The following is a 25,437-nucleotide window of genomic DNA, read 5'->3' as shown; positions in this document are numbered from 1 at the left end:
AGTGACATGACAATTTCAGCTCAAGAACAGTGTTAACTATGTTGGAAAATTCATTTCAAACGGTTCAGCCGTTTCCTCGTGTCGATGAAACAGATCATGTCTTTTATATTTTTATGTATAATAGCCTTATATACGAGTAGATCCTGATACAGATATCTATCTGAAAGCTCAATGATTTATTTGGAGTTTTGCGTGCCGATCAACAGGAAGCTATGTGAGACGTGGACCTATAGCTCAAGAGTCCTTATCACTGCGAAATTAAAATACCGCTAATTTTACAATAATTATGTGATATCTTCAAATAGATAAAAGATAATCGAAAAGTGGATCAAGACCTCTCTAGACGATGTTATTATGCATGAGGTACCATTATCACGAGTCGCCTAGTAGCTTTCCGTATGCAGGTATTCAGAAACGCAAAAATAAATACCGATTTTCTAAATGGCTGGAAATTGAAAGCAGATAAATGAGTCTTGATAATGGTATCTCATGCAAAACAATATTGTCTAGGGAGGTCTTGTTCCACTTTTCGACTATCTTTTATCTATTTGAAGATATCATATAATTACTGTAAAATTAGCGGTATTTTAATTTTGCAGTGATGAGGCCTCTTAACGTGGGATCCGAACCATGTAAGCTCGCACAGGGAATCGAACGGGTCCTCCATGCCGAAGGTGTGTACACTAACCATACAGCGACAAGAACGTTCTCTACATGGATGTAGAATAAGTAGAAAAAATACGGAGTGTGATTCCAAATTCTTCTCTGGATTATGTTGAAAAATCCAGTAAGTTCCATTGATTTTTTCCTTTTATTAGTTTAACGCCTCTCAGGTTCCTCTGAAATAGGTCGTACTTTTAGAAATAGATTAATTAATTGTAAGAGTTTCATCGACATCAATTTGGCGGTTCCATACATAAATTCTTGCAGTAAAAGCTTAATCGAAATTGGTCTACTGATTCCAGGTAAACATTCAACTATAGGCTATAATACAAAAATTACTTTTTAATATCATTTTAAAACAAAGAAAAGTACCGGCACCTTTCTTTAATTGCAAATTAAATACAAAATCTTTGAAGGTTACGTTCCACGATTATGCCCTGTCGGCTAAAGGAAATAGTTGATTAATCAAAGTAAATGATTATGACAGGAATATATGGAATGATCATGTGAGAGGAAACGGGAGAACTCTTAAACAACTCATGTAGATGATGCTGTTCCATCATAAACTCAGATGGCAGAATCGGGATTGAACCAGGGACCCCTTGCATCACACATAGGCCTAAGCGCTCTACCATTAAGTCACCGTGCTCCCATTCTTCAACTGTAGTTAATACAGTCATATCAGAAGTCAATATTCCCCTTGACTTATGCAGTTTTTCCATCTATACATCCTAAAGTAAGACTATTTATTGCTTTTATTTCTTTATTTTTCAAAAATTGAATTAGCAACTTAATGGCAATTTGTAAATACGTACAATAATAAACTCCGAGTTACAGTAATATTCTTGTTGTTTGAAAATGTTAACCATGATATCCTATTTCTTTTTTTTTTTTTTCAAATGTTAACTAATTGATCGATAACTTGAATCACTTTTCAGCACCGAAGTTAGACCTATTGTGTATACGAGACGCAAACAATGTGGAATCATATATGTCCTACCGGAATAGAGCTTGCATTTCCCACTCCAAAAGCTAGAAAACCAACATAGCTTTTAAAAATTAAAAAAAAAAGAATAATTACAGATGTAGGATTAAAAAATATTATTATTAAAATAAAGAACATAAAAAGAATATATGGAGGGCGTGGAGGTGTTTTTTTCTATAGCGCTCAGCTCTGTTACAAGGGATCCCTGATTCGATCCTATTCCAGACCATGTAAGTTTGTGGTAGGCAATATCGTGCCTTGGTGTAAGTTTTCTTGTTGTAGTTTTTTTTTTCTTTTCTCACATTCCCATCCCACAATGTTTTCCATAAATAATTCATGTCCATTAATTGTACGTCTCCGTTAGTCTACAGAATATAAATGAGGGACGTAAAACTTTTTTTCATTTAGTTTCATTTCATAAATATTATATATATATGTAAAATTCTGAAAACAAGAAAATATGGAACTCGAGCCTTATCCCAATACCTCTGCAGTGACTGCAAAACACATTTTTTAAGTGATAAAGATTCTTTAATATAGTTTAACTACTAAAGATATATTTAAAAAATGAATTTCTCTTAAAGAGCATCTTGTCATTTTCACTCGTATACTCGTATCTTTTATAATAAAGGAAAATAGCTATTACAGGAATATTACAAAAGTGTTGATGAAAATAGAAGTTATCAAATACAAAATCAGAAAGAAAGAAAAAAAAAAGAATTAGTAGTGTTACTGAGAATGTAATTATGCTGCGAAGCAGCAAATTTGAAAATAAAGCAACGCGTCGCTCCCTTTAATGGAAATCTTTAATGTGTGCCTGTAACTGGGTCTAGTGATTCAAAGCAAAAATATACATAAAATCCTTTATGGAGTCTAATTGAGACGAAATTTAGTTAGTTCTTTTATGTTATGATGTCTATTAAAGCACGCCTTTAAAGAGAGCGAATCAGAAACAGTTTGGTTTCTAGAGTTCTTTTTATCTGAGAGAATCATTAGGTCGTGTGTTACGCGACTGTAAAATATTAAGGCTTTCAAGTTACCGACGATAATGAGCGGTTAATGCACTCGAAGGCACGCTTATTTCATTTCCCTCCTCCGCTCCCAGAGACTTCAGCAGCTGTTCCAGAAGTAGTCTGCGTTACGTAAGAATCGTTTTATGATTCCTTTCATTAACAACTCGAATTGACGCTAAACTGTGAATCTCTGAGCTGCGCTAACTTAATCCTCTGAAGAATCTTCGCTCCCGAGGTTAACAGAAACAATGAGACCAATAGGAGTTCTTCGTCACTCCTCCTTCTCTCCACCTCCACGCCAATCGCAATGAAGCGGTGGAAGCGCTAGAACCAATCCCTAGTCTGTTTGGCTTACCATGTCTTCCCCCACCACATCTCCAGCATAGGCCCAATCCAAACAAAACGCTTCGCGGTCCGCCATCTTGGGAACAACGTGTAAGCAGACGATAGTGTGTCATTAAGGGTATCGTGTCGTGAACTGCGGTTGAGAGACCAAAGACATCTGTGTTGTTTGGTGGGACGCTTGAAGCCGAACGGAAGTTGAAAAAAGGAATTTCTGTGTTGACAATGTTTAGTGAATGTTGGTGATACTGTTTCTGTCATTTGGTGGACAATGCAAAGGCTTATCAGTAGAGACCTTGAGGAAACTGTAAAAAGAAGAATGGGGGAGGACACTCCGAGACTATTAAGTGTGGCATACGCCCATAATGATTCAACAAGTGACGCGGAAGTTCTTGAGCGATCTGAAATGAGTGATGTGTCAGAAATTGAGGATGACGCCACTGGACGACGGCGAGTGGCGACCGCCGATGATGATGACGACGACGATGAACCGATGTCTCCCGTAGACTTAAGCCGGCATCTTTCTGAGGACTCTGTCACGTCCGCTGGCAGTTCTTCGGCGGGAGGCGAGAAACCGGGCGCACCTCCCCCAGCCAGGAGGTTAGCGTTTTCCGTAGAAAATATTTTGGACCCCAATAAGTTCACCGGGAGATCGTCGGTCACGTGGCGACCCCATGAACCCTCGTCGCCGGAGGACGACCTCTCTTCCAACGAACAAGGTGAGTTCCAAACTAGGTCGTAGCAAAGTTTTTCGTCAAGGGGATTACGGGGGAGGACATTCAACACAAAAGTTACAAAGGTGAAAGTTGTACAGAGTTGGTTCAAAATTTAGTTCTCTATGAAATGCTCTCCTCTTTCTTTAATTAGGAAGAGAAGAAAAACAAGTTTATTAATAATTCGAACTTGAATTACAAACTCAAAACTGAGAATTTATTGTTTTGAATAATTAATAGATTGAAATTTGTTTTTTCAAAATTATGTTTAATTAAGAAGTAATACATTACAATATTTTCACTCTGAAAATATTCCGAATTTATTGCTTAATATGAAAAACAAATACACACAAAAAATATAGAACAGTGATTTCATGATTATATTTCTATATGATAGATTTCTTTATCAAAATAAATCTTATAGATTTCTTTATCAAAATAAATCTAATTACCATTTTGCGAACATGTTTTTAACCTAAGCATATTTTTACTCCTCTTTTCATACTATCGATGATAATGGTTTAGTTATAGATTCACAAATATCACAAAGCAAGTGAATGTCCAAAATTAGTATATGTCTTATGATAATATATATTTATAACTTTCTAAAAATATATTATTTGTACACTAAGTTACACAGATAAACAAGTTTTGTGCAAATATTATTGTTGTGCTATTGAAAATTATTTTCTAAGTTACTGAAATAAAATTTGCAACTAGTTATGAGAATCTAATTAATATATTGATTTAAATCGATTGCTCAATATGAAAAAATCAAGTGAATTGTTCTGGAAATGAAACTCATGCTTACAAATATAAAAATACGTAAGCTTAGACATGTAAAATGTAGGCGTACTGTATGTCGATTTCCCTACATTTCAGTTCTCTTTTATGGGGACACTTTTTCTTAATATTTTGATATAAAAAAATGAATTAATGCTTCAGAGAATGATCCATTTGTATAGCAAATTTAACGTACATTTCTTGCTTGGAATAGCATGAAGTTTTAATTTGGTAAAATTCTTTCAGTGGTTCTCGCAGTAAGAATCTTCGCTTGAGCTTATCTTTTGCCTAAAAAGTAAACAAAATATGTTTTCAAGACTTATTCTAAGATGTAAGTAAACAAATAAAAGATAAAACATATATGAAGTTCACAATCTGACATCTTACTCACATGAAATATAACACAGGCTACATCATGAAATTAAATTAAATAAATGCAAAGAAAAAATTTAATGAAAAGTGCACATAAATTATATAGAAATAATACGAGTATTTAAAAAGATATTAAAGTTATATTCAATTTATTTTTATTTATTTTAATATAAAATGTTTCATTTTCAAAGCTAAAGGAATGTATGGCTTATTAGCAGCATCTCAGGTAATTTGTTACGTTTGCAAAGACAACATTATTAAAATTGTCCATATGAACGTTCTTTTTATAAAGTACACGATATTTCAGTATTAAGAATGTATAAAAAAACATACTTCGATTATAATAATATTCTCTAGTGTTATTACAAAACAGTACATCACATCTAATAATTGGCACTTTTATTTATATATATTTGACATGAACCAACAGTTCAAAGAGATATTTGAAATGGGTCTACATTTAATCCCATCAGGAATTAAACGCAGTAGCTTTATCTTCCTCACTTATTCTAAAGATGAGAGTGAATATTTAATGCTATTCATTTTTATTATTATTATTATTATTGTACCTATAAATGTTACTATTATTTAAGTCGTGTATTTAGAACACTTTCTTCATATTTGACGTTTGTTTTCAAGACGAAAAAAAATATCCTTCTGGGCTAGTGAAATGTTTCTTTCTTCTTACGACGAAAGTTTTTGCCAAATATTGGTTGTTGTAGTTCGCGAAACTATGTTTGAAAAGTGACGTGGACTTTTAGAACTTAAAAAAAATGTTTGTACCAGTTTGTTGCGTTTAGATTCTTTCATACTACTGTTCTAAGATTTAAGATTCTAACTATATACTTCTTTATTTACCTACACAAATGCAGAATGTTTTTTTTTTTTAAATTAGCGACTACAATAATATGAGTAAAATCGAATAAAGAAAAACTTTGTACGAACGCAAATCAAGCAAGAAGAAACATAAAAATGTGTTAAATATCAGTCACAATATTAGAACTGTGACAAATGAACTACTTTTTTTGGCTCTATTTTTCTAATAACGTATCGAGGTTTGAACCGAGACGAGACGAGAAATTTCCCCAGCCTTGTAAACATCAGAATTATGTCTCAAATGCTGTTTGGTGTTACATGACTCATAATTAAAAGCTATAAATTGATCAAGTGACTATACAATTTATAACGAAGGACATCGGCGTTTAAAGATGGGCAAGACATTACACAATATACTCCAATAATAAATATGATTTAAAAGTTATTATATCAATCCCTTTGTGAACCTCTCGTGACAAGTGAGGTGAAGGATTCTAGTAACTTCAAGACGAAATTAACAAAAATAAATCGGAACTTTGTACTTCAATAAATCAGAACTTTAACTCTGTGAAACGAGAAAAAACTTTACAAGAATCGAAAGCTCAATGTGATAACTGTATCAAAATGAAATATTTAAGAACTGAATATAGTTTATAAACATAAAATATGTTCAGAAATTATTATAGACAAGAAAGAATTCTCCCAGAAGTGAGACGAGATGATATTTTGTCAAATTTATGAGGTGAAATGAGTAAATTTTATTTCCCGTCTTCACCCATTTTTCCAAATTCTGGAAACTAGGTTTTTAATTCTTTTGATTTCTTTCTTTTTCTTTTCTTTTTACGCATTCTATCTTCTAAGAAGCTAACTTATATTTGAAAAGTTTATTGTGGTAGCAGTCATTCCAAATATGTGAAAAAAAAATGTTTAGAATATCGGGTTTGACACCTCTGCACCTAGCTAAATAGTTAGATTTTGACATTTTATTTTAATATATCCTCATTTAAAAAAAAATATGCGAGTGTAATCGGTAGAAAAATATTAATCGACGTTAGTCAATAAAATAACATATCTATAGATTTTGCGATCCAATTTATTTGTTGTATTTACTTCTTCGAGAAGGATTTTCATAAGAAAAGGAACTTCATCAGCAGAAAAATAAAATATCTTGCACTATTATTAACACAATTATTCTACACAGACAATCACAAGGTACTTACAGTATCATGAGCTAATTAAAAATATACTGAAAGTGTTCCAAAAATGAGCTTTGTGATTCCTCATCCTGATCAAATATACCTATTATTTTCCACTCAGTTATACAGATCAAATTTATTTTTAATGTTTCAATAGGTTTACATTTCTCTATTAGATCAAAATTTATTCTATGAACTATACCAAACATAGCTCAATATGATAACTATATCAAAATGAAATATTTAAGAACTGAATACAGTTTACAAACATAAAATATGTTCAGAAATTATTATAGACATGCACAAATTGTTATGGCTTAGCATTTAAAACTAATTTTATATTTAAGCCTATATTTTCTTACGTTTTCATAAGATTATTTGATATAAAACCGTGTGTCGTTCTTAAAAAGATAATTAAGGTGAGTGTAAAGATACACAAATTGCCAATAGATGGCAACAGGTTTTCTCTGTCTTTCCGCTATGCTCTGTGCAGTGTAGCAAATTCAGAATTTTTCTGTCAAGTTCAAGTTAGAAGTTTTGCTGGAAGCCAGTAATGCGAGAAAGTTTGCAGCATATTGCTCAGGAGTATAATAACTTACCTACGAATATAGCAAGATAATTTTAAAAGGGGGCACATATTGTCCTCGATTATTGCTTCAATTTTTTTGGACTAGGTTACACGTTGACTTTTCGGAAATTATCATCAATATTGTCACTTTGATGGGAATATAAAGCTCTCGTATCTACCATCATCATTCCATTTGAATATACCTGTGAACACACTAAGGAATAACATTTCCTTTATATTAAAACCTACTTCCACGGTGTCGTTAGTGCCCATTCACACATCAGTAGAGCAAATTATATGAATTAAGTTGTTTCTAATAATAAAATTGATGTGTGCACAAAGTAACTTAAAAATGAAATCTCACCGGATGCAAACATTTGTTATAAACAATTTGTGTTACAGTACATCAGACAGACTATATTTGTCTGATGAGGACAATTATATAGACAGTCTTATTATTTAGATACAATCTATCTATTATCTGAGTTACCTACTCTCATTTTCTTTGGATAATGTCTGATGAAGGTGGATAATCTTTCCTTGAAACTTAACACAGATTGTTAATAATAAATGCATAATTCCAAAATTGGAATGGACAGATTAACAATCTCAGTCTCTAGAAGAACTATTCTCTACTAACTGTTATATTTTCCCCATTCTGTGAAACTGTCTTAATAAATTATCATTTCTTCCTTCTACTAGTATAATATTGTTCAATATGATTTTAATTATATTTTGTTTCTTTGTTCCATTTTAGTATTGTGTCTTTTCTTTTCAACTTTTGTACTAAGCTACATGCACTACTCCATTAGTTGATATAGACTAATAAGGCGAACAAATCCTGAAATATGCATGAAAAAAAATAGGAAAACATATTGACTTTACTGGCAATTGAGGTTTCTTCATATTAACTTTGTTTAAATACGTCCTATCTAAAGAAAACTTGGAAATGAAGAGTAGATCATTTTATAAAGAAGATATTACGAAATGAAATATATATACACGAAATATATATATATATATATATATATATATATATATATATATATATATATATATATATATATATATATATATATATATATATATATATATATAATACTTTAAGAAATGTGTGTTTGAATCATTGATTCATTTGACTGTCATCTTCAAGCGAGTCCATGAATTTTAATTTGTTACTTTCATCTTAATTTTATCCATATCAATGTCGTTCTGATGAAAGAAAAAATATTTACAAATCACATTAAACTAACCATATATAACTACGAATAACTAACTAACTATATATATTTAATATATATAGCCTATATATATAGTTTGTATGAAGTATCTAAATGTTTCAAACTGTTTTTTTACCTGATTTCTTTTTGCTTTGTTCTAGTGAAAAAATGTTAATTGAACTTTAGTCCTTAGTAGTATTTTGTAAAGATTAGAATTATTTAAAGCCAATTTATTATTGAAGTTTCAGTACAGGAAGAAAAATTAATCATCAATAAAAAAGAAGGTTGTCAATCGTGGCCTCTAGGTACCTACCCGGCATTTATCTAATAGGACTGAGGGAAAACCCAAGTGTTCGGCCGCGAGATTTTAACCCTGAACCTCCAAATTGGGAATGTTGAACACTCATCTATGCTTACTCGAAGCATATATTTTTCAATGTTATTAATTGTGACATACAAATACAGGTCGTATCGATCGAATACAATTCGTTGTTCAATTTTATTTAAAGAATCATAATTTATTTTTATATTAAATTGGAAATTTGGTAGAAAATCGTCATTTTTCTCCACCATTCCCAAGTTAAGCTTTTGCATATGTTTAGAACATTATTTTAAGTAAAGAAATAAGTTATTTAAATTATCAACATATTTTTCTATTAATATCTATAAATTATTTGAATGTTTCTCCCTGACCTTGTTTATAAAAGAACAGTGATGATCGTTTGTTGTTTGATTTAATTTCGAAAAGCTTCTCATGAATAGGCTAGTCTTTTTTTTCGTATTGACTATAATCACATTTCTAATTCGTAATATGTAAGAAACACTAGCTAATTAACATTTTAATAATTAGATGTCATATTTTTGTAATCAAACATTACGTTTTTTTCTTTACACTTTTTGCATAGTAAATACAGATCAGTCACATTAACATTATTGACATAATTGCTTATTTCGTTTTATAAAGCATAGATCTATAACATTACAAAATTTATCTGAATCATACAAAATGAGGTATATTTTTGCTTAAATCTGTAATGCAAATTGCTCGATGGAAATATACGAGTGGAAGTATTGTACGCTGGGTAAATTTTCACCTTGTTTTCCAATATAGTAGTCAATATCTATATGCTAACATTTTGAAATAAACGTTATCAACAAGCACTAGGTAACTTAATATCGTTTTAATGTACGTATACGTGATGCACGCAACGAGTTCCCAGTCATTCGTATTATTCCCAATACTACTTAAAAAAATCTTAGTAAAGACTTTTTTAATCTTAGTAAAGACTTAAGTAAATCTTAGTAATCTTTAAAAAAATTAAAAAAGTCATTATATACTTAAAATTTGATGAGTTTATGAATAGCTTAATATGAGGTGACAATACGAGTATAGTACAAGATCTCTTAGTATAAGATTTGAAATTATCATTTGAAATTGTCTTATGTTAAGCCTCATATGAAATATATTTGGATAGCCACGAAGGTGATTCTTAATGTGACAAGTAAAGCTTATTTAGTTTACACATTCACAGTAAAATATAATGAAAGAATTTTCTTTAAATTTAAACACGAGAAACTAGTATATTTCCTCATTACGGAAATAAGTCTATTACAAGTACAAATTGCATTTTCTACATAGCTAATTAATTGTCTCTTCATTTACTTAAAATGCCTCAAATTTAAAGTTTAATGACGTTTATTCCATGTATTTTTTGTTTAAATAGACAATAACTTTTCTTTTACTAAGTCGAAATCCGACTGTGATGAATCATAACTCGGGAACGAAAGGCCTATGTATCATATTGTATCGTATACCAATTAGGCTTGCCAAGATCTACCATCATGCCAAATTTAAAATGAAATGAAATGAAATCTTTGAGTTTTACGTCCCACAGTTATGCCGGTTAGGCTAAAGGAGACAATGATAATGAGAAATGAGTGAAATGCTGGAATGAAGAAAGTGGGAGGAAACGGGAGAACAACGAGTATTATACCATTCAGAGCCTCCTTTAGCCGTTATGGGGAATAAAAATTCATTACGTGGCAACCTCGCCGATTAACTTAGAACCATTAGCATTGCCCTACGAATCCATCAAGCAGTTACACCAATTGTAACACAAACAAGTGCTGCTAGTGTCAACATGTATCGACTTTGTCATCTAGAAAGAATCAATGCAACTATTTGATAGATTGGTAGATCTTCTCTAAGGTTATTTATCTGCGACGTTGCCACATAATGCAATTCGTATCTCTAGACGAGGGCCCGAAAGATATACATTTATATTTGTAGTTTAGAACAGCTAATATATACCTATATGTTATAAAAGTTATTTAAAATATCTGGTCACCATGAATCTTTAAAACTCAGAAGGGAGCTTAAAGCTTAAAGGTATGTGCAAAATTACCAAAGGTAGACTTCATTCACATGTGCACTGAACGCACTATTTGAGTGATAACCTGTGCACCAATATATAGTTGTACTTTTAATACTATTTGCTATAATTTTAGGCCAAAATCTGTAGCCTTACTAATCAAATTGAATTTGTATTATTGTGGCGCCTGGTTTTAGAACTTGTCTAGCTCAGCAGATAATTTTTTTTGGATCCTGATAATATTTACTATCCATACAAACTATCCTTGTGACTTTTTTAAATGAAAAATCAAATAAAGAACGAAAATTCATATAATACAAACAAAAAAAACTGCATATATACAGTTTTGTTTCTTTTGAATATAAAACATAGAAACAGTAAACATAGTAACTTATTTAATTGTTTAAACATTTGAGAGAAGAAAAATGATTTCGGAGACCTGTCATGCATAATTTAAACTTTTCTATACTTTAAAAAGTACATTACAAATTGTTTGTTTGTCTGTTTAAAGTAACTTATAACGTACCGAGGTTAGAAGTATACAGTTTCATGGTTTCATGTGGAATGCAAACCACATCTGCTCCCACCAGGGACTGAATCAGAATCAATGAAAAAAAAAAAAAAAAACTAAACAGCAGCTAAGCAGACACACATACCTTCTCGCACTGACACAGAACATAGACAACTAGTGCTCGTAGTAGTATTAATAGTAATAGTTGTTCCGATCTTGCTTTCAATCGGGGAGTCACGTGTTCGAATCCGGTGGCTGTACTTCGCTTCTAAGCTTCAATTTTTACTCATTCTTTCTTTATAAATATTTAAAACTGGGGGCGTGCTTATTCATATCTTGCAATCTAATTCTATTATATAAAAGCACTGGCGCAAATCCTGGGGGTTGATGGGGACATATCCCCTCCAATCTTGGAACTGAGGGACTGTCCCCCCAATAATCCGATTCTGAAATGTGTTTTCTGGGGAGAAATGTGATGACTTGTTTCTGATTACCACAAAGGAAAGTGAGATGAAGTTGATGTTTCCCCAGAATAAGCCTCAAATCTACCCCCAATCTACCTCAAATCAATGTTGAAGAAAACTCTGCTCCCTTGATCTTTCACAACAGTGTTTTTCAACTTCATAAATATTTTGAACATCACTAAAAAAAAAAAAATAAATAAATAAATTAAAAAAAAGAACGGTCTTATCCGTCTCCCTCAATGTTAAAGACAGATTTTTGCCGCTGTATAATAGGTATGTGAGTATGTGGCGATACCGATCTATGCACAGTTAAGGCAGGCCCGTATTTAGGTAAGTGCTATTCTCTGTTCGAGCACAGGGCGGCAGAATTTAGGAGGCGGCTTTTTTTTAAAGATTCACAATACAGTAATATTTAAAACTAGCAATCCGAAAAGTCCCGCGCAAGTGCGAGAAAATATGCTAATGAGTTTAATTTGCTGTAATTACAGTACTTACTAATTAGCTAGCTTATCTGATTGTCTTTAAAAAATCATGCTCTTCCGCCCTCATCCTAAGGGGTCAGGATGAACTTGAAATTCAGTGACCTGGAAAGCTATGAATTCAACATTATATATATATATATATATATATATATATATATATATATATATATATATATATATATATATATATATATATATATGTTAACTTCGGCAAATAACGCCACCAATTCAACATATTGTTCTGGTGTTCAAGTGTTTTTATATCTAGCACCGTGCAAATTACATGAAAGATGGAGTGAACCCTCCGCTATAATGCAATGAGAAAACAAAGATCCTACACATACAATGTCGACCACAATGCACTGAGAATCGGAGTGAGTATGAGATGGTGTTATTACCAAATGTGCCGGCAAATAACGCCACTTGCTTTATTGCTGTGCTTGCAAATAACGCCAATGGAAAGGTGTTGGAATCGCAACGAAATACATTTTGAACACAACGAAATAATGTTCTTGGCAATGTGCTATCTGCTTTTCTGGTACACAAAATTCATAGTCACCGTACATGTCGTTAACTGGTAACTCTTGTGATGATTGCGAACCTCTTAACATAACAGCTGCAGTCATATGGAGCACTACTCGTCGGAGCCAGATAACAATGCACAACAAGCGTCACAAAATGTTCAGAAGCCACATTTAACAATGTTGTCAGAATCATATAATTCGTGAAACCAAATCTTGCATTCAATACATTGAATCCACGTTTTAAGACCCCTGAGATCATAGTAATATCCTCCACAGTCCCCACGGAGCACATTTCCATCGTTCGTCTTTCTAGAGGATGCTTGTTTCTTCGTGCCGAAGTGAAAGGGTCTAGTGTTATCAATACTCCTCTGGCAGTAAGATAAATCCCCTGGGATGAGATTTGCTCCTAGTTATTTTAGCTGTAGGCAGAAGCTCGTGGAGGGAATGGGCACTCGGTGGTGTTGAAGGAGAGATGGAGGCTTGTCATGTGTTTGGAAGTGTTGGTGGAGGGTGATGTTGCTCTGAGACATCATTTGGGGAAAAAGCGACATCGGGTATAGCATTTTTGTTAAAAGGATGCCTCTAGCGCTGAAGCCTGAAATTGTGGTCTGAGGTGTTGCTGAACGGAACCATGCCCGTGAAAACAGTTTTGGAAACTATAGCTTCCCAAGTGTTATTCCGGGATGCGTTCGTCGATAACTGTCAACTGCTTCAGAGCAATACAATTTTAACGATTTGAAAAAGCTCTTGTCGAGCGGTTGAAGTTCATGGGTGCAATGTACGGGCAAGCGCAGCAGTTTAATATGCATAGTTTCAGCAGCATTTAAAATGGTAATATCAAGATGACTGCGATGGCAATCTACAATAAGCAGTGCTCGGCCAGGGATCCGATGTCTGTTGAAATGTTCCAGATATGTACGGAACGTAGCCCTTTGTAACATAGCCTTTAGGTGTCATTGCATGGGTGTTACCTGGAGGAAGATCATCACTAAACTATTTTTTTAAATACTTTCTCTTGTATAACACCATCGGAGGGGTCTAATTTGAACCTAATATATTAGTGCACGCAATAACATTCACAGTTTCACCTGTTTCGCCATGTGTAGCATTAAGTACTCGTTTGTTCCCTTTCTGTGCCAAATTTTTTAGGCTACTGTTGTACGTTAGTTATAGTCCTGCATTTAATCTGCATTGTAAATAAGTTCAGGATTGTCACAAAAGGTTCATAGCATCAAGTGTATTTCCCATTAGTGTATACAATTCGTTCACATAGTTCTGTTGAAACGCATGAGTTTACCATAGCTCAAATTATCCGCTTTTCTGCACACGATATTCGAGTGTCTTGCAATGAAAGCATAAAACTAGACTTTTCCGGCTCTACCACTACAACAAAGAAAAACTTTTAACAGTAGTATTAGCTTCGATTAGCGATTAGATGGAGTGGCGTTATTTTCAGAAACAATAGACTTTGTTTTGGCCATTATTTCTATACCAAGAATAGCAGTCCTGCGTATTTTATATATATCATAATATGATGCAAGTACGGCCCTATCAACGCATGCCTTTAGTAATAGTAAAATCTCACTTTTACCCAAACAATTCGCCTACCTCGTTTGACACACTAAAAATTTGCGAGCTGTTTCCTCTGCTCCGCGGCTGTCACGTCAACATTTGTTCACCGGTTTCTCTTTACTGGTGCCTGGCTGACCTCTAGTCTTTGTGTCTACAAAGATAACAGGCATCACTGTTTATCACACACTCATAAGCGGTTACCTTACGAACCACGTGTTTATGCTAGCACTGTGGAAAGCTTTTACAACGACTCACCAAAGGTAGTCGTCAACCCTGGTTCGGCTATTCATATAAGTAAATCTTGAGTGGTAGTAATTGTTTACACATTAAAATATCTTCAATAATTATATCTACTAGTATTCTCACCTTTTCTATCGAAATTACAAGTCGATGATGAGTATTAAATGGTTTATTAGTTGATACTCTTTTAACGTATTTCCACACAAACTGTCTTGCAAACATACATGTTGATTAGGTATATATAAACAACTACATAGCAACGAATTATACCATAATGTATATTTCCTACATATATTAAAAACATTCTTCTTTTGTTATTTTGAATTAACATTATATCAAGTATAGTACTTGAATATGAGCACTTTCTGCCCAAGGTACAGGTAATTATTAAACGATACAAAATATCTCGTTGTATAAAAATGTCGCCCGACGATGGGACTGAATATAAAAGTTACAAGCGAGCTTGGCTTTTATATTTAAGAACCACTGGTCCGTTTACAATAATGATGTTATATTACTTATGTCCTTTACATTTTGATCGCCCCTCGTATATATATCTTCATTAAGCTTCATATATATAAATACATTTATAATAAATCTTTTATTCCATTATCATTTATCTTTTATTACAAAAACGTCGTCGCTTAATAATATAATTAATGAAGGGTGCGAAGTCAAAATCGTAAGAGGCAAATTACCTTTTAAAAACATAAGTCACAATGATTAACAATTTCAATCATTATTACAAACGGTGATGTTAAGGAAAAAAATGTTTGATCTTTCCAGGGCGCATTAAATAATAAAAGGCGTCAGAATATAGAAGAATCTTATTCGAGTAATATATAAGGTAGCGCATAAAGACAGTCGTCGGATAAATAGCTTAATAGAATGAACCTTATTCTTAACATAATCTTTGACAACAAATTCTCAACACAAATCCATATAATATAAATAACCTTTGCTTTTAATCAATTGTGAATTAAATTATAATTCTTCACATTAACAAGAGAGAATTAAAATCATTTGAAAATTATCATTGGTTAGTGAGAATTAAAGAAAATTAAATTGAATAAAAATAAAATAAATGTTCATGAAAATCTATAGCTGATATTGGTTTAACCCTTACTTCATCAATTGTAGTCAGCTTAAATTCGTATTTGTATATGATTCTAATAAAGTACATTGTACTGCACAATCGTTATTATGTCCCACACTATTTTGTACATGAATTGCGTCATGACTTTGATTTTGATATGAAGTGCCATCTCTTGCACTACGGTTATGTCTATCCATAGGATTTATAGCATTCCTAGAATTTCGCCATGTATTTTGACTGTTTTTAAGTCTACTTCGATTAAGTGATCTGACATAATTGTTGTCACGATTGGTTAGATTAGGTTGATTCCCAACATATCTTTGCCTATTTTGTCCGTTCTGATTGCTTAAATTCACTCGATTTAGGTTGTGTTCCGTATCGTTCGCATTACGGATATTTAGATTACGAACAGGTACAGGATGGTCTGGATTGTTTTTAATTTTGCCTAATCCTGCTTGATGATTCTGAGCGTGGTATTGAGTTTCATAACATTGTACAAGCATTAAGAGGTGATTAAAACTCATACACTGGGTAGAAAACAGGATCTGTTGTAGTTTAAACGGTAGCAAATTTCGAATTGATGCAATTACTCTAGATTCCGATTGCAACGGATTTACGACTTTTAATTCGTTATATGTATTTACAACAAAATCAACAACAGATTTGTGCAAACGAGGATTGAAAGGTTGATTTCTAATCGTGGCATCTCTGTTTGCAAGCAAAAAGTCATTTTCGTAATTTGCAATCAGCGCTGCTTTAAATTCCTCATATGTATTGACGTGATCTCGTACTGCTTTAAACCATAAAGAACATGGTGGGAGTAATAAATGAGGGATTAATTTCATATATTGCGATTTATCTATACACATTATATTGCACTCATCCTGAAATTTTTCTAGGAAAGAAGTAGCATTTTCGTTACATTTACCACTGAACTTACTCATAGCACGTATTTCACTCATCTTTACACTTAACTTTACCTTTCTTTCACCATTCCGTGTTCGTGTTGAGTGACAATTCCTACCTACTGCGTGATGTGTAGTTCCACCATCTCTTTTCCGCCCATCTGTGTTCCTTGGATGAATTCCTTCCAAAATAATGTCCTCATCGGATGGATTACTTGAAGATGATATAATGTGAGGTCCACGTTGATCTGCTACGGGTGAATGCGAGGTCATCTCCTGTGAACAAGGGAACTCCAGATGATCATTAACCATGTTGTTGTGGTATACGTTTTCCTTAATCTGTAGCGTCCTGATTTCCTCTTGTAAGGTGGATATCAACTGAGCATTCGCACGTATCTGGTTAGAATTATCCATGACCTGGATCTTTTGTTGCCGTACAGAAGATTCTATTACTTCCAAATCCTTTTTTACACAGTTGACTTCTTGAATAACATGGTTATAATTATCCTGGCAATCTTCAGATACTCTTCTTAGCTTTTCATCGAACTGTGATGTGATGTCACTCACCGCCAGGATAATAGATTGTTTCGTCTCTTCGGATGTCTGCTCCAATCGTTTACTTAATTCCTGATACTGTTTGCTGGATTCTTCGGATTTCCGCTCCATCGTCTGTTTTAATTCCTCATACTGTTTGCTGGATTCTTCGGATTTCCGCTCCATCGTCTGTTTTAATTCCTCATACTGTTTGCTGGTAGTCTGCTTTAATTCATTGAACATCTGAGCCAAATTTTGTTCTTGTCGCTGTAAAGCCATTAAGATTTTGTCTTCAAATGTCAACACTTCAGATACAACAGGAGCTGTATTTTGTTCTTCGTTACCACTGTCACCAATTTCTTTCTCCATTGTCTCACCGATCATCATTTTTCTTGTGATTATTCTACCACTTCTAAGTATAGTAAAGTTCGTAGTCATGAACCTTATTACAGAAGTAAATTCACCCTTACTTTTGTACTTCAGGATATGAATTTACAGAGTTCCCGGGTGAGGTAAACCAAAAATTTTACAACGACTCACCAAAGGTAGTCGTCAACCCTGGTTCGGCTATTCATATAAGTAAATCTTGAGTGGTAGTAATTGTTTACACATTAAAATATCTTCAATAATTATATCTACTAGTATTCTCACCTTTTCTATCGAAATTACAAGTCGATGATGAGTATTAAATGGTTTATTAGTTGATACTCTTTTAACGTATTTCCACACAAACTGTCTTGCAAACATACATGTTGATTAGGTATATATAAACAACTACATAGCAACGAATTATACCATAATGTATATTTCCTACATATATTAAAAACATTCTTCTTTTGTTATTTTGAATTAACATTATATCAAGTATAGTACTTGAATATGAGCACTTTCTGCCCAAGGTACAGGTAATTATTAAACGATACAAAGTATCTCGTTGTACTTTAAATGGCGTTATTACCCGACTGGCGTTATTTACCGAAGTTACCATTTCTGCGTATTATGATTCCCCAGTTGAAAAGCACTACAGACAGACAGCTTATTGTATTATTAATATACGTTATTAAACCATTACTGACGGTGAATAATGTAAACAATTTATTTTTCTTATCAATTATCAGTCATACTGGTGCGGGAAGGGATAAATTATTGAGAGAACAGGGAGGCACAATATATAAATACGGGCCTGAGTTAAGGTTAAAAGCCTGAGAAATACATTGACTCTAATGTAAAAGATTCATAAAACACGAATATATAACTGAAGTTTAAGGCTTAGAGTATTAGTTCAGCTGATTGTAGCAAAGAATCAAGACTCTAAAAGTAATAGCCGAAAGTCAATTATATTCTGTACGAGTATACTTAATACTTGAATTAAGCTCAAAGTTACTTCTTTATTTGCGATACTTCCGCGCAGAAGATGCGGATTCGATTCTCGGTGAGACTTAATGTGGTTTGGATTCCCAGGTGAAGCTGCAGGCTCACGCCTCATATGTCCTCGGTACTGAACAGGACGCTAAACTCCAAATCAATCAATTAATCGTTTATGATACTCCGATTCTATTCCTCGTATGCTTCGCTGATGCCTTCAAAACACGTTAATTACAGAAGCTTGCATGGGTATAGAGCGTACGTAGACTACCTTTAGATAATAGAGAACTAATACAGAATTAAAACTCGATTTCATATCAAATTTCCATGTTCATCTGACGTCAGACCTACAAGGAGGATGACAGGTAAAAGTTTCGCAACTCTTGTGAATTATTCCAAACAATAGTCAAGAGATACAGTGAATTTACTCTAAATTATCTGCTACTCCTCCCTTATCGTTTGGTCCTGGATGCAATACTATTCTATATCCAGAGGCAAGCTGCATAGCGAACTTTAGTCTAGAAAACCAGAATCATAAACTCAAAATAATATTTGTTTTTAAATTAAAGGGTCAAAATAGTTAGACCTTATTAAATTACGATATTATAAGATATCGCAAAAATATTCAAATATATATTTCTTCTCCTCCAAAAACATCGTCTTTTTAACCTAAAAATGAATGCCATACAATCAGAGCCAATTTCATGTTTTGGCGCCCCTAGGCCGAAAAGTGATTCTGCCCCTCACCCCGACGTACAAAAGTTTAACACAAAGAAAATAAAGTTATTTGTGCATACTCTTGTTTCAAGGTGTTTTATATAGCCTATAATGAATTTCAATTTGAATCTGTTGTAAAAGATATATAATTACATATATATTGTTACAAATTTGTTACAAAATAGTCACGAATTTAAAATAAGTTTGAAAATAATTAGCGTTAATTTTTCAATATACCTTAAGGCAATAATAAAAGAAATTTGTTTGTAACAATGTGAATATTCAAACACCAAAACTATAACTAAAGCGAATAGATTAATTGTTTTGATTGCTGAAATTTATATTTCTATTGTAATACAAAAAATTTTCCTTATCCACAATAATATAATAAAAAGTAAATGAAACATAAGAAACAAGTATTATGAAACACAATAAGAAAATTCGTTATTATTATTAAAATTTTGCAATTTTTTTTTTGCCTTCCAGCGTTTGTCCCTAAGCCCGGGCCTAATGGTAAATCCCGCCCTGCGTATTATAACTAGAGCGACTATTAAGAGGAAATTGATACTGAATTATAAACCCCAGGCTTCTTATTATGATAGTAGTAAGACAACAATATACAGTTCGGTTAAAGTTCACTTGCACAATTCTCGAGAAAATCGGGAACAAAACTCAATTAACTCATCATTACTAACTGGAAGACTGTATCCAATGTTATTTGTCTTCTAATGGTGACCACATACTCTTAACAGCGAAGCATAATTAAATGAATATTAAATACATAATGTTGCTGAAATGCAATATCACTTTCGAATTTCCTTATACAGTAAATATCGGGTCCTTAAGTCAAAATGATGGACCCGATTTCAAAAATGTATTCTGTGAAATCTAATAAGCGTATGTTACTGTGACATATACCCTTCGAAAGGTTAACTTTTGAAGTTTGGTTTCCACTTTCTACTGCTAAGAGTCAGCATCGAGCAGTTAATGAAAATGACACTCACTGGAGAATAGAGATCTTTCTGTGTGCTTGATTATCATGTAAACAAGTCTGTAATTAGTATGCAAGGGCATTCCCATATCTTCTCAATATGAAAGAGACCCATCTACAGGGAAGGCCATTCGTAAGGTTATGAAAATTTCAAATATTCGGGGATGCATCTGTAAACGAAAATCGACTAACATGAGATTGACCACAACATGCTACAAAAGGTTTGACAGGATATAGACTATCGGCTTAATGTGTGCCGTGTTACGCGAGTTGCTCACGTAGAACATTTGTAATATCTTTAAAGACAACTTTGACAGTTTATGTATCTTCGTATGTTTATTCGTACGTCTCACAGTAACATATTGTTATTAGATTTCACAGAATAAATTTCTGAAATCAGGTCCATCATTTTTACTTGCCCTGTATGCAGTTTCCTTTGTCAATTCTTCTGCTATTCTAACTTTTATTAGCCACCTTAGTTCACATATGAGTTTCTTTTCGAGTCTTCAATTTCTCCGTTGATTCACTAGTTCAGCATTTCCATCAAAATATTCTGCTTCATGGGGTCAAAAATGATTTACTTATACTTCTTTTAAATTGTTTTATCAAACTTAGTCATAAATTTGCTTTGAAGATATACAAACCAAGTAAAGAAATAAGGTCTGTGATCGTTTTTTTTTTTTTTCACCGTTCTGAGATCAAATTCCTTCTCTTCTATTTCCTAATCTATTTTGATAACGAACCTCCTATTCAATTTTCAAAATACAATTTCGGCCGCGTATAATATTATATACAGCAAGTTTTTCTGGACTTCTCTCTTTATACAATCTATTTGTATTAAATACTAGATTTGTGCTTCCTAGTGGTTATATGGTTAGTGTAAGCGCCTTTGGTACGGAGAACCCGGGCTCGATTACCGGTGGAAACTCACGTAAGTGGAATACAACGTTAAACTCTAGATCCACATCTCATGTAGCTTTGGTGCTGAAAGGAACACTAAACTCCAAATCAACCAATTAACCAAACAAATACGAGATTTAAAGTTGCTCTTCTCAGATTCTCTTAAGATGTAGATACTATCACATACTCAGATTGATGAATTATAATGGGTTACTTTTCAACGTACTGTTTTAAAAGGTATTTTATAAGCATAATATAAATTTACATTTCACAGGTTATTAACATGTAAGAGGGCAAGATTTCATTGTAGTTCTGTCGAAATAACAACAATCAACCTCATCACAAAAGTCCACATATCCTAATCATGGTTGTTTCAACTTTTCAAAATGCATTAAGTCACTACCATACACGGTCTTAGATACGTAAAAGATGAAAAGACCTTACTGACAAATCATTATAGGCCTAAATATAAAAAAAATCGTCTCAGTGTCGTCAAGAAATTAGGTTATGTCTCTCAGTTGGTAAACATCTATCTGAGGTGAAATTTATATCTATGTTTAACCTACTTACTTGCTGTTGTCCAACATTATTTATTGGTAGGGTTTTAGGCCTTACTAATTGTTCATGGCATTTAAGACAATGTTTTCAATTTAAAGAAGTATAAAGGTGACTTAAAAGACCCGCGGTGGGTTAGTGGTAGAGTGCTTCCCTCTGATGCGTGGGGTCTCTGGATCGGTCCCAGCCCGCCCCAAATAAACTTTGTAGTGGGATATTTTCTCGGGGTGTTCAGGTTTCCTTCCACTTTTGTTATTCCACCATTCCCATCCATCTCATCGTGACGTCTTCCATAGCCTTATTTAGGATATTAAACTTTAAAAAATGCAATTTAAACCTCCTGGGAAAGAAAACTAAATTTTCTGGTTTAATTAGTTTTAAATTTATTTCATGACACATCAAAATACTGAAATGAGAGATTTAATGCCTCAGATGTATGTCATAGACAATGTAGTAATTACATCCCCATTGTTTCATTACCAATTTGCTAAAATTTGGCTACTTTTAGTATACTATAGAGCAATATCTCAAAATAAATTTTGTGAGTCTACTCATAGATAAAATGAAGGCTAAAAGAATAATAGAAAGTAGCTTTAAATCCAGGAAAGTGTAAAAGGTAGGCAGCCCTATCTGTGAAAAATTTAAAGTGAAGGTAACCTTTGAAAACAGAGCTATTACATTCATGGGACCAATTCCCTTTTTAAGTTCAGAGGAGCCCAAGATTGAACCAATCATTATTCATTAACTGCTAACTGGTGTATCCACAAACCGTTTTCTCATCTCATTGATTTGTCAGGGTCGATGTACCTTCATTACCAATTTAAATATTTCGACTCATACAGATACAGTACGCTGAAGACTTGGTCATTTAATTTCTTTTGTTTTTCAGCTCTCCTGGAATCTATATAATAATAATTATTATTATATATCATACATAACACTAACCTATAACACTATCTTTACTTGACTGACTGTTTAAGATTCTAACCCACTCAGTGGTGGCTTAAGGGAGGGAGGTCACATCCATAAAAGTTAAAATTTTATCACTTTACCGAATCTGTATCAAGCTTCTTCCCCGGCTTGTAGCGATAAAGTTTATTTATGTATATTTTATTAGTGTCCTTCCCTCAACGGCCGCCACTGTGTCCATCTATCCTAATTTAGTTAGATGAGATTACTAGGCCAGGAGGATCAGAGATAGTGAGGCCAATATCATTCATCTGTGTAAATGAGAAACTGGAAATCGAAGTACTGTAAAGGAGGAATAATTAAAAATTTGGATTTGGGATAACACGTATATAACAACTATGTAGTAAGTTCTACGATACACAGATATTCAGTCTATTAAAAAGCTACAGATATCTAGTAGAGTTTTAGCTAACAGAAAAGTTTAATTAAAATATGAATATTTAATAAAAATGTCTCACTATTAATGTATTCTAACGCTAGTTTATTGAGTTTATAAATTTATGCATAAATATTTTTGGTTAATTCTGTATATACCAAAATTATGTTTCTGTTTCCCATTGTAATATTCTAATTTGTTTCCACTTTCTGTCTAGCAATTATTTTTATCATTGATTTAAAGTTTCTGAAATTTATTCTGACCCATTTTTCCCTAAAACTTTGCATGGTCTTCCGACTAGAAATCTAATAGTCTTTCGACTAGTATTATCTTGTATGTGATCACGGTTATATCTAACCAATCAAATTATGATACCATCAATTAATGGGAAATTGAGATCTATTTTTGCATTTGCAAGCTATTTTAGGTAATCTGCTCGTAAGGGATATTCTGGTCTGGTTTTATAGAACTCAACAAACAGTTTGTGATTCCTTCACAGAAATAGCATGGCAACAATGTGTAGCAAATAACCCCATCCTATAAAAAGCCATTGGATCAAGTTAAATGTCTCGAATTATTGTTTTCGTTATCCTATTCACTAATTTTAGGCCATTAAAATTGTCCATAAGGTATTAGATCTTCCATACGTACTCAAACAAATGTTCTGTACTTAACCAAAAGCACAAAAATAATGTAAAAACTTATAGTCTATAAATTTTGCAAGATCTATAAATCAGAAACACAGAAATGGGTAAACTTCTCCTACATAGTAGATATTTTATTTATTTAATAAAATTTTAGATACATATCCCAAATACATCTAGATACATACACAACAACATTATCAACAACAGTAATAATAACAATTAAAAAGTAAATGAAAGTCGGCCACGATACATATTTAAAAGTCTAATTCTGACATTCGCCTAGTGGAACTTTAGTGAGGGTGACTGTTTTACCGCTAGGGATGTCTACGAGACAGAGCTCTTCGAACACAAACAGATACACTTTCTGAAAAGAGATAGCACTCTCACAACGCCTTATTCTTTAGGAGACAGCCTCAACTCTTGTCTCTTGATACTCTTGAAAAAATTGTATGTAAATCGATCGATTTGCGAACTCGACTCCCTTTCCTTTCAAGGAAGTTATCTTAATCTTTCCACCTAAAAAGGCTGATATATCATGATTAGGTTCCAGAACATGTAAATATTCATGCGTATTTCCTTTTCACATGTCAACTTTCAACAATAAGGAAAAAATCTCATTTATGTACTTTATTTAGCATTCAGAACAGCATTCTGTTGCTTATTACGATAATCCAGTTAAGCTACAATAAAGAGAAAATCGATTATATTTGATGATTGCTTAATTAACTGAAGTATATACAGTACGATCTTAAGCAAAGATCATATGCTATTGTATCTGCTATTGCATGCAAAAGGAATTAAAATGTTCATTTTCAGCCCAAGTTTGAGATGATGGAAAATAAACATGCTTTCATTTTGCTGCAATTTTATCATAATAGACAGAAAATTAGTTGTTTCATAAACATAACTTTTTCCAAACAGATAGCATGTCCACAGGGTGTTCTTTAGAAGTCCCACAGCTCCAATACCTGTCCCAGAACATCCAGGTTTTCAGAAGAAACTTTATGGGTATTGGAAAAGTCTATGAAACTGGATTTTCGTAGAATCTACCTACCACTAGAAAGAGTTTGGATTCTCAAAAGTCATCCTGTCATTATCCCTCAAAGGTAACCCGAGAGACTCCAATGAAATCGCACAAGAACTCACATTGCATGGACACAAGCGGGCATCTGGACTTTCGTATAATGTCCAAGGGGTGTCCACTGACAGAAATGGGAGTGTTATGGACATTTTGAGACTAATAGATTAAGCATTTCAAAGTGAAATGATAAATAAATAAATAAATAAACCCTAGTGCTTTATTCAAAAATTCATTTTAAACAGTTGACATGTTATCTTGCTTTGGCCATTTTATGAATACAACAAGTGAGTTTCATTTCACAGTGTGAAACTACGGTAGACTTCCAAACTACGAGAAATCAATATTCAAACTTTAAGTAGCTAGTTATTAGTTGTAATAGATTAATAAGATCAAAGATAGAACGTGTTTCTCGGACCTTGAATCAATATCAAAAAGACATTATTCGGTATGCATTATTGTTTTTGT

General features: G+C 33.0%; 1 protein-coding gene across 1 annotated transcript in view; it reads left to right on the top strand.

Moving 5' to 3' along the window:
• Positions 1-3,077: 3,077 nt before the first annotated feature.
• Positions 3,078-25,437, top strand: part of slou (homeodomain transcription factor slouch) — a 97,166-nt gene continuing 74,806 nt past the window's right edge. Inside the window, exon 1 of the mRNA XM_081734203.1 lies at positions 3,078-3,722. Coding sequence (XP_081590329.1) covers positions 3,275-3,722 — 448 coding nt within the window. The 5' untranslated portion in view covers positions 3,078-3,274. The remainder of the gene's footprint in view (positions 3,723-25,437) is intronic.

The sequence above is a fragment of the Thermobia domestica genome, chromosome 12 (assembly GCF_964235325.1).
Source record: "Thermobia domestica chromosome 12, izTheDome1.hap1.1, whole genome shotgun sequence".
NCBI classification, from domain to species: Eukaryota; Metazoa; Arthropoda; class Insecta; order Zygentoma; family Lepismatidae; genus Thermobia; species Thermobia domestica.
The sequence above is the reverse complement of the archived record's forward strand: the minus strand, read 5'-3'. Positions and strand labels throughout refer to the sequence as shown.